Raw genomic sequence first — 10,892 nt, forward strand, 5'->3', positions numbered from 1 at the left:
GGAAATGGTCTTTCTCAGTCAATGCATTTAACTTGTGGTAGTCCATACACACTTTCCAACCAGTCACCAACCTCATTGGAACAAGCTCATTTTTAGCATTGGGAACCACATTGATTCCTCTTTTCTTTGGCACACACTGAACTGGGCAAACCCAACTATTATCAGCAATAGGATATATAACTCCAGTATCTAACCACATAATGATCTCCTTTTTCACAACCTCTTGCATAGGGGGATTCAGTCTCTTTTGATCCTTAATACTTGGCTTGTTGTCTGGCATGAGTTGAATTTTGTGAGAACAAATGCCCAGAGGAATCTCAATAATGTCCGCAATAGTTCATCATATATCCCTCTTAAACCGCTTCAACACCGATACCAAGGTCTTTATTTGCCTTTCACTCAAGTCAGCAGCAATGATTACGGGCAAAATGATATTTTGTCCTAAGAATACGTACCGCAAGTGGGATGGAAAAACCTTAAGTTCCAATTTTGGAGACTCATCAACAGATAGTTTTACAGGTAGGGTGTCTCGATTCTTCGTGTCTAATTCCAACCGTTTTGGCTTGAAATGAAACTCGAACCTATCAAGTGCAGCAACTAGCTCATCATAGTCATCAATACCATCACTATCAAAATTTATCGTCACCGCTGCTGGTGCATCAACACCTAACCTCTCTTTAATGGACACTTCAGATTCTTGCTCCACAATATGATTCACCACTGATACCAACTTAAGATCACTTTCATGCTTCATAAACCTATAGATGTTAAAAGTTACCTCATCATTGTTTAATCGAAACTTCATCTGCCCTCTTTCCATATCTTCCAACGCACGCCCAGTAGCAAGAAATGGTCTACTTAAGATGATGGGAACCTTAAAATCAACCTCACAATCTAATATCACAAAGTCCGTCGAAAAGATGAATGACTCCACTTTCACAAGGACATCTTGGAGCACTCCAATGGGCCTATTCACAGTTCTATCAGCCATAAATAAATGCATTACAGTCGACTTTGGAGCTCCTAAACCCAACTTCTTATAAATCAACAATGGCATCAAATTAATGTTAGCACCCAAGTCACACAAAGTTTTCGCAAAGTGTAATATCCCAATGGTACAAGGAATAGTGAAAGCTCCACGATCTTTTTTCTTCTGCACAAGTGACCTAGTAACAATATCACTACAATGTTGCAACTTCTCTTCATTCTCAAAACTGACATCCCTCTTTTTGGTCACCAAGTCTTTCATGAATTTCGCATACCCATGCATATGCTCTAAAGCTTCAATCAAAGGAACATTTATGGATAGTTGATTCAACATAGCGATGAACCTATGATATTTTCCCTCTTCAGTCTTTTTCACCAACCTTTGCCGGAAGGGATGTGAAGGTCTAGGAATGGGAACAACTTTTTGGGTCACCTCAGCTTCTTTTTCTGCATCATTTTTCAGATTTTCAGAAACCTTAATCTCATCCGCACCATTTTCTATCATTCTTTCGACCTCAGACGGCATGGGGGGATCTATAGTTTGCTTTCCTCCACGTGTAGTGACTGTCATACAATGCCCATCATTTTTCGAATTTTGGATGGTATTGCTAGGAAGTGTGCCTAGCTGGCGCGGGTTCACAGTAGTAGAGAACTGACTAAACTGCTGCTCAAGTTGCTTGATTGACACTGCATGGGCATCAACTTTCTGACCAATTCCAAATAAATCATTACGAATCTCTTTCACATTTTCATCTGTCGAATCAAATCTCTTCATCATTTTTTGCATCATATCTTCAATGCGAGTCATACTTCTACCAACCTCTCTATTACCAGATGGAACATAAGGCCCAACCTTATCATTCTTGTTGCCATAGTTGTTTCGGTTATAATTTTTATCACAATTGTAGTTCCCATCCCGTACATAGTTTCCCTCGCGGTTGTAGTCGCCATAGTTCCGACCTTGGTTTCCTTGACCTTGGAACCAATTATCCGAGTTAGAACCCTGGGCGTTGGTTCGAAAACCCCCTGTCTCATCATTCTTCAAATTTGCATCCTCCTCATAGTAATACTCTTCAACTGGCGGTGGTGGAGTTCTAGTTAGATAATTTATTGCATTCACTTTTTCTGCACTTCCACTCACATGCTTTAATACCAAGCCAATTTCTATCCTCATTTGAGCCATCTCTTCACGAATATCATCATTTGATTGACTTGGTGCAGCTTGGACAGAAAAAGTTCTTCTACCAGTATTTGCCTTCCTAGTGCTCCATTCTTTATTGTTCTGGGAGATCCTCTCAAGTTTTTCAGCAATCTCCTCAAAAGTGCACTCACCATAAGATCCTTCATCAATAGTATCTAATACAGCCTTTCCATTGTCATTATGTCCTCTGTAGAACTACTCCTTCAGTGACTCATCATCTATGTGGGATTCAGAACACTCATCATGAATCCAGTGAACCTATCACATGAACTGCTTACCGACTGTCCAGGTAGTGCTGTGAAATTATTCAGTTTATCGTTGTAATTCAACTTCTTGGACATCGGAAAGTACTTCGCCATGAACACTTTGTGTAGTTGGTTCCATGTATATATTTAATTGTATGGCAGCTCAGAAAACCACACAACATCATCACCAGTCAATGAAAGTGGGAATACGCTCAAACCTGTAATGTTCATATCCAAGTTTAGTCATCCCACAATACTCTTACAGACACTTGTCAATTTAGCCATGTGAGTGTATGGATCTTCCGACACTAATCCAGCGAACAACCCTCTTGCTGTAAGCATTTTCATAAGACTGTTGGTCACCATAAATATATGTCCCGCAGGTAGTGGAGGGAGAACAATAGGCCCATTTGATCCAGCCTCGTCATAGTCAACCTTGTAGTTATCACGAACCCTCGGTGTTGGAGGATTCTGCACCCTTTCTGCATTTTCGATTAGATGACCACCTTGAACCTAAGCGGGCACATTAACAACTCCAGGAGGTTGAAACCCAGCTCCCTCTTCTTGACCCTCTTTGATAGGATCATTTTGTACCCCCAAGATTTATGCCTCTTCCAACCATTCTTCTCAAAGTTCTCCTTAATTTCGAATCGTACGACATCAGGGATTTCCTTGACTCTGTGTACTTGGCATCCACTAGAGTTGAGACCTGTAGAAAACAAAAATAAAACAAAAAACGTAAAATCAGGAAATACTTGATTAAAGTTCAATAATATAGTTAATTTAATCTAAAAGTTGTATTCCCCGGCAGCGATGCCAAAATTTGATACACTTAAATTACATTTTCCAAAAGAAATTTAAGCAGTCCTTGCCAAATAAAGAACCCAACTTGTAGGTTCAGGTCGATCCCACGAGGAATATGGTTTAGACTTAAACTTAACTCACAATTATCTCTTTTTAGTCAAACTATTTCCAAGGAAAGTAAACAAAGGGGGGGTTTTGTAAATAAAAATAACAATTTATTGATTTAAATTAATACGCAACAAGTAAACAAGATTCAGAGTTGAGATATCAATATAAGATGAAAACTAGGGTATATGTGTTCCCCACAAGCTCTTAACGCAGTATTCCTAATAATAGTAATTTCATCCTAGTGTTTGACATGTAAGGCTGATAAGTTAGGTATCCCTAAGTGATTGGTAATCCAAGTAGTAACTTTCACTCGCAACTTGGTAAGTCTACGGGTGTGTGCTTTAGTAACCCTTACCTTTACCTCAGATTAGTCCTCATGTCAATTGATTTGGATATTCACCCTCACGTCAACTAGTTAAAGTCAGACTATTAGATAGTAGCAAATCCTTAACTAAATCTCCGTTGTTTAATCCTTTTTCTCATTCATTACCCCCTAAGTAAGGCAAGTAGGAATGAGGCGAGTTCTAACGTTGCACCGCTAGAAAAACTTTAAACGAAAAGATTAACAATACATGCATAAACACTATTCAAGAATTACTTATTTATTAGTCATACGTTGTTAATTGCTCATAGTTCCCACAACCCTAGTTGTGGATTTAGGTAGTCATGCTTGAGAATTCACATTCATGTTTGGGTTACTAAAAGAAATCATGAACTTACAATTAGAATAGATGAAAACCGAAATCCTGAATTGAAATTCAAAGTGCAAATTGCATAAATTAGCTTCCGGAATTAAAGTACCAAAGTGTTTGCAAAGTAATTCCAAAAACCCAAAAATAAAAGTCTCCAATATTTTCTAACTCCCAAAAACCGAAATAACAACTAGTATTTATAGAAACTAAATCCTAAACAAAGCAGGAAAACTGGATTAGACGCGATTTTGATCGACGACACGACCTACAGACCGTGGATCAGCCTACGATCCGTGGTTCACCTCCGTGGTTCAGCACTTAGAAACTATTTTAGGACCTTCAAACGATGGTCCCACCTACGGTCTGTGGATATGACTACGGTCCGTCCTGTCCCTCCGTGGTTCAAGTACTGGAAGTCAACTCTCTGATCAGAAACGACTGTCGTGTAGGACAGTCTGTCATTCACTCTACGGGGCGTCGTTTGCCTCTGTGGTTCCACACTTGGTCAGACTTTCTTGAACTCACATCCACGCCTCAGCACCTACGACCCGTCAATGGACCTACGGTCCGTGGTTTAGCTTTGTTGACTGCTATTGCTGCCACTTCAGTTCTTTTCTCTCTCAACCCCTTTCGAACCAAATTCCTGCAAATATTACATAAAACCCATTATATCTAATAACAAAACAGCCAAAGACTCACACAAACTCTAAGTGAAATGCATCAAAAATACCGTAAACTCACAGTATATTAGTCACCCAATGTTTTTCGCAATGTTTTTAGTAACGAGTTGTTAGACTTTCGGAGTTTATGGGGACTCCACTTTATTTCCGCATTTAAATCTACTTCTGTATCTTTAAATGTTTAGTTCTTGAGTTAACTGAGTTGTATTAATGGTTCTCCCACCGAAGGGTTAGTGTGGGTGTCAATCACGACGGTCTAGGTCGTGACATTTCCGCTTGGAAATTATACAACCACCGAACCTTCTGTATCATGATTCGATCTATGCCTACATTTTTATTTATTAGAATTTTTTCTAGTATTACTTACATGCCTGCATTTTTTGGATTGTATTGGAGCACTTGATGGCACACATATTAAAACAAGATTGACACAAGGTCAACAAATACCTTATATTGGACGCAAAGGTTAATCTGACTCAAAATATTTTCATAGTTGTGAATTTTAATATGTGTTTTACATTTGCATGAGTTGGGTGGAAAGGAGCAGCTCATGATAGTCATATATTTGGTGAGACCCTTCATAGGAGTGAACTCAACTTTCCACATTCTTTAGAAAACACATATTATTTAGTGGATGCAGGATTTGCACACATGAAGGATATATGGCTTCATACAAAGGAGATAATGTGAGATTTCATCTTCCTGACTTTTGTTGTGGTGCAACAAGACAATTGCACGAGTCGAGAGGACGCATTGAAAAAATTAACTATATGCATTCTTCATGTAGAAATATAGAAGAGCGCACATTTGGTGTTTGAAAATTAAGGTAGTCTGTATTGCGAGATATGTTTTACTATAACATTGACATCAAAGGAACATTACACTTGCTATTATGGCCATTCACAATTATATTTTTAAATAGCAATATGGATGATACATTTCAAAAGGCTGAGGATGAGAGATATATTTAATCGATGGACTTCGAATTTGGCACAAGTTCAAACACTAATAATATAGAAAAAATATGAAAGAACAAAGTGATACGCATTGAATGAGTCTTCGTGATATGATTGTTAATGAAATTTGTAATGCTTGATGTATGTACTACTTGAGTATTTCCACTTTTGTATTAGTAAAAGGTTCTCTATCATTCTGATATATATTATCCTTATTTCTCTAATAAATAATTTGTGATGGTAAAGAAATATGTGAAGGATAGGCAAATATTATTACTTATGGATGTAACTAAAAATAAATCTTAAATCTTTCATGTGATCTATTCAAACTATATATTTTTAAAATTTAAAATAAATTGTGCATATAAAATTAACCTAAATAATATGTTATTGTAATTGAATTAAAATATAAATTAATTTTGTTTTAATTTTTTTTTAAAATAATAACTTTAAATTAATCAACTTTTTATAATGTATTTCAGATATTTTAATTTTAAAAAAGTTTAACGACACTTATTTGTTAAACACATTAACAATTTTTTTTTAATTGCAATACTTTTATCTAAATACGTAAGTAAATTTTTTTAAAGTCAATTCAAAGGAGACTTTCTACTCGTTCCTAACTTCCTACCTTCTTTTGATCATTTTTGTCATTACGCCGTTGATAGTTAATTTAGACACGACTGCATGATGGATATGGCACACACTCCCATGGCAATTTCTTAACATATACCCATCATTTCCATTAAACAGCCATTACATACCTGATACATTTGATTTGAGATCGAGTAGAATCAATAACATGGAGAAATCATCACCGGAAAACCTTATACTGGTTACTCACGAACCCGGCGGGGTTGCGTGTATCACAATCAACCGACCAAACTCCCTGAATTCTCTCACCAAGTCAATGATGACCGATCTTGCTCGAATTTTCAAGTCTCTGGACGCAGATGATTCGGTTCGGGTCATTATACTCACCGGATCGGGTCGATCGTTCTGCTCCGGTATTGACCTGACGGCGGCGGAGGACGTGTTTAAGGGTGACTTCAGGGATATGGAGATTGATCCGGTGTTCCAAATGGAGCGATGTAGGAAGCCAATTATTGGGGCTGTTGCTGGATTTGCTGTTACTGGCGGTTTTGAGATTTCTCTCGCTTGTGATATCTTGGTTGCCTCCAAAGATGCTAAATTTTTGGATACTCATGCTAGGTTTGTCTTTATTTCATCCGAATTCATCTTTTGCTCTCACGATATCTACAGTAATTATGTATTTGGGTATTTCTATTTATGCTTCCACTTTATTGATGAAGAAAACATATGATCAAATTTTCGAGGTTCTTGGATAGTTGTACTGTTGAAACTGGATGGTGTTGATTCCTAGGATTTGAGCTTTCTAAAGATGTGTGGTTATGTGTATGTTGTGATGTTAGGGTTGATTGAAGAAAAAATATAACAATTCTTTTAAGATTTATTTGGATAATCGTACGGTTGAAGCTAGATGGTTTTGATTTTTAAGATTTGAGCTCTATTACCTAGTCATGGTATATTGGAGGTATTGATATTGATTTTAGCTTGACTCTTAGCTAGTAAACTTTTCAAGGCGAGTAGGCTCAATGAATATCTCCCTACTGTGCATCTCAATTCTTATGTGTCAATAAAACTAGTCCAGCTCTCCTATCCAAAAAAAAAAAGATGCAACATCCTCGTAGAGATATAGAGATTGTTTCTGGTAGCGCCACGGCTTAAAACAAAGCATATCCAAGCAGTTTGAAAAAAGGAATACAGAAATGAAAACAATAAGGAAATCATGTGAAATAAAGAGCAGTACATGACATAGGGAGGAATGAAGAATCTACAAGAATAGTGCTATTACCACTGTTAAGAAAGGAGGTCAAGTGCGACCACCAAGCCTATCATGCAAGAAAGCGACAGAATGCTCAACTACGAACTAACATGTCTAATTACCTCCCCATCTGTATCTACCACTCCTGATGCCTGCCTATGCCAACCTCTAACACCTCCTCACTGGGGCATCCATATTTCCCATCTTAACATGCCAAAACTATCTCAACCCTGCTCCCCTCATCTTGTTCACCACGGAGACGACTCCTACCTTGTCCGAGAATCTTCTTTCCTAATCTTTATCACTCCTAGTATGCCCACACATCACCTCAACATCCTCATCTCGCAACTTTCATCTTCTAAACATGTGAGTTCTTTGAGCTCAGTTTGAAATGGAGTTTTTGTGCTTTTCATTAATAGCTTTATTTGGTAAGAGCACAGGTTACTCCAGATAGGTGTTTGTCTTCCTGCAAAATTTCACTGACTGTTGTATCTTAAGTAGTACTCTGTTTTGATATTTAGCCTTATTGAACTTGATTTGTAAGGTATGGATTGGCCCTCAGCTTCAGATTTGATTTTATTTTCCTTGTAAAATTGTATTAAATTTTAAGCTTATTGGTTGCAAGATGTAAAATGAAATCTGTGGATTTGACCAATCATTAGTCATGCCATGAAAGCAGCTATAAAAATTAGACAAAGTCCTCTGTAGAACTTACTAAGCTGAAAATTCTATTGAGTCCAGAGAGTTCCCTTCATCCTTTATGGTATCAAGTTGATTAGGGCCATCAACTCCTTAAAAACCTGATTTACCTGTAGTTATAATCCATCACGGTATTCCTGTCCTACTTGAGTCTTGAGCTAATTCAACCGAACTTAGAACACAAAACAGAAATACAAGTTATGTGGTATTAATGTCAAACATCCTGTGTTTCCAGATGATTTCTGATGAGAGTGTCTTCGCTTTTGTGTTGCAGGTTTGGGATATTTCCTTCTTGGGGTCTATCACAGAAACTATCTCGCATTATTGGACCCAACCGAGCTCGTGAAGTGTCCTTAACTGCAACACCTATCAACGCTGAACAAGCTGAGAGATGGGGCTTGGTAAATTATGTTGTTGACAGAAGTGAACTTTTGAACAAAGCTAGGCAAATTGCAGAAGCCATCATCAAGAACAACCAAGACTTGGTTTTGAGGTACAAGGCAGTTATCAATGATGGGTTCAAACATGACTTGACCCGAGCCCTTGCTCTTGAGAAGGTAACGACATCTGTTCTTGTTATGCTTTACCAGCTAATTGTGCATCTTGTTCAACTTTTTTGCTTATGATCTATTTCTAGTATCTATAATCTAACGACTATATTGAAAGAGATCCCATGCATGCATTGCTTGTGTTTTAGATGCAAATAGCAATTAGAAAGAAAGGCTAATACTTTCTATGAAAGCCCTTATCACTCTCTTCCTATTACCAATAGCCCCAGCCAGCCTCCAATCCTCTCACCAAAAGAAAAAAAAGACCTTACGAAAGACCAGTTATGAACCTGAAGAATCAAGATAGCGGAGATTGAGATAGGAGCAAAACAATTCAGGTACCTTGCATCCTTTAAAAGATGCGTGAAAAAGAAGAGATTGAGATGGGAAAATGGAGAAATTAATTGAGGTGCTTCGACCTTTCAAAAGCTAATCCTAAATCATGCATTAAGATTCTGATCATAGTCTAACATCAAGATTGACAAAATAATAGTACATCCGTTCCAGTTATGTAACACTTTCTTTTTTATTATGCCCAAAAGAATCTTTATATATTGGAAAAATAATTAACTTATAAATTTCTCATTTTCTTCTCAGTGACCTGATTTATAGCCACAAAAAGGTCATGGGGTGTTTAAGATCCAAGTTCCTAAAGTCTTTTTTCTACAACTCTGTGCAGTCTTAAGTTCCATAAAAATTAAATGGAGAGAGTACAAGTCTCTGGCATGGCCATTCCCTTGCCCGTATTCTTAAATGCAGTAACTTGCCTAATGTTGAATATCCGAGTAATCTCCAACTTAAGTGATCCACTTAAATCTTTTAATAGTTCTTCTTTTAGATGCGTTGAGGTTCTTTATGAAGTCATTTGTTCTTCATTGTTAACCTGTCCAGCTACTGCCTGTGGTGTCAAATATTTAGAAACTAATGAATGAACTAGTACAAATCGTGCAACCACCTTGTTGTCGCATTACATGCAATTTGAAGTTGTGGCAGCACATGGGTTATTTGCAATGTATGTGGTCTATTCCACTCATGTGGGTGCGTTATTGTCATTTCCAGGAGAGGGCTCACGAATATTACGATGGAATGGGCAAGGATTACTTTAAGAAAATGCAAGAGTTCATTGCAGGACGGAATACAAGCAAACCTTCATCAAAATTATAGATTTATCATGTGTAATTTTTTTTTCTGCTTTTGAAATAAACTAGTCTCACACAGGTTTTATCAAAAAGTGAAATGTTGCTCCGATTAGTCTGATTTTACACTGCAATGGTTTAATAGAACACACAGTTAAAAATGTTATTGTAACTTCAGTTGAGTGGTGATGATGTTAGCAAGTGACAATCATAGTCTACTATGTTACATTCCTGTCTTCATTTTTTACTTTACATGCTATAATATCTTTGGCTTTCTCCTTCTAACGCTTTCTCCTCATCCTGGGTTTGGGAAATTAATACTCTCAACAAGATCAAATTCTTCCTTTCGCTTTGCTCTTACGATAAGCTACCCACAAAGAATTGTCTTCATCATATTGACATTTCTCCTAATCCTCATTGCCCTATCTGTAAGACTGATAATGAATACATAGAACATATTTTCCTACGTTGCTGCATTGCCAAAAATGTTGGCTTAATATTGGCCTAAATTTCTCTACCCTCCCAATAACTACTAACAATAACTGGATCTATACCCTTTAAAATCATAACATCCCTCGGCACAGCAACCATTATTCCTGGGAGGTTTTCTTTGCTTTTGCCCTCTGCCATATTTGGCTAAATCGTAACAACAACATCTTTAGAAACAAATCTGATCTTGTTCTCATCCAGGTAATCAGAAACCGCACTCTTGAGTTTAAATTATGTACTGATAACCAGGATAGTTATAGCAATAGAACCATTCTTATCAATTGGGTCCACCCACCTTCTGGCATATTTTAACTTAATGTCGATGGAGCTTTTTACCAGGTGGGTAAGACTGTTGGTATAGGTGGAGTTATCCGGAATCATACGGGCAATTGGGTTACAAGTTTCTCAAAAAAGAGTACGGCTCATAATCATAATCCACACTGGCCTAATTTTAGCAAACTCTCTTAAAGTAGGCCCCCTTGAGATTGAAACAGACTCATC

At 37.4% G+C, this 10,892-nt stretch overlaps 2 protein-coding genes across 2 annotated transcripts; one reads left to right on the forward strand and one right to left on the reverse strand.

Moving 5' to 3' along the window:
* Positions 1–340: 340 nt before the first annotated feature.
* On the reverse strand, positions 341–2,547 carry LOC125829104 (uncharacterized). The gene is made up of 2 exons (XM_049508372.1): positions 2,467–2,547; positions 341–2,383 (listed from the first exon to the last, which is right to left on the reverse strand). The coding sequence occupies exons 1-2, from the start codon at positions 2,545–2,547 to the stop codon at positions 341–343; spliced, it is 2,124 nt and encodes a 707-aa protein (XP_049364329.1).
* Positions 2,548–6,312: 3,765 nt separating this feature from the next.
* On the forward strand, positions 6,313–10,128 carry LOC125829063 (probable enoyl-CoA hydratase 1, peroxisomal). The gene is made up of 3 exons (XM_049508336.1): positions 6,313–6,885; positions 8,493–8,775; positions 9,826–10,128. The coding sequence occupies exons 1-3, from the start codon at positions 6,476–6,478 to the stop codon at positions 9,928–9,930; spliced, it is 798 nt and encodes a 265-aa protein (XP_049364293.1). The 5' UTR covers positions 6,313–6,475; the 3' UTR covers positions 9,931–10,128.
* Positions 10,129–10,892: the final 764 nt, after the last annotated feature.

Source organism: Solanum verrucosum, unplaced genomic scaffold (assembly GCF_900185275.1).
Source record: "Solanum verrucosum unplaced genomic scaffold, falcon-dt-bn FXZP01000007.1, whole genome shotgun sequence".
Classification (NCBI taxonomy): domain Eukaryota; kingdom Viridiplantae; phylum Streptophyta; class Magnoliopsida; order Solanales; family Solanaceae; genus Solanum; species Solanum verrucosum.

Coding starts and splice junctions, on each gene's coding strand:
- LOC125829104 (XM_049508372.1), bottom strand. CDS start 2,547: ATGGCGAAGTACTTTCCGATGTCCAAGAAGTTGAATTACAACGATAAA. Junction 2,384..2,466: donor CAGCACTACCTGGACAGTCG/GTAAGCAGTTCA, acceptor CTGAAGGAGTAG/TTCTACAGAGGACATAATGA.
- LOC125829063 (XM_049508336.1), top strand. CDS start 6,476: ATGGAGAAATCATCACCGGAAAACCTTATACTGGTTACTCACGAACCC. Junction 6,886..8,492: donor TTTTTGGATACTCATGCTAG/GTTTGTCTTTAT, acceptor TTTGTGTTGCAG/GTTTGGGATATTTCCTTCTT. Junction 8,776..9,825: donor GAGCCCTTGCTCTTGAGAAG/GTAACGACATCT, acceptor TGTCATTTCCAG/GAGAGGGCTCACGAATATTA.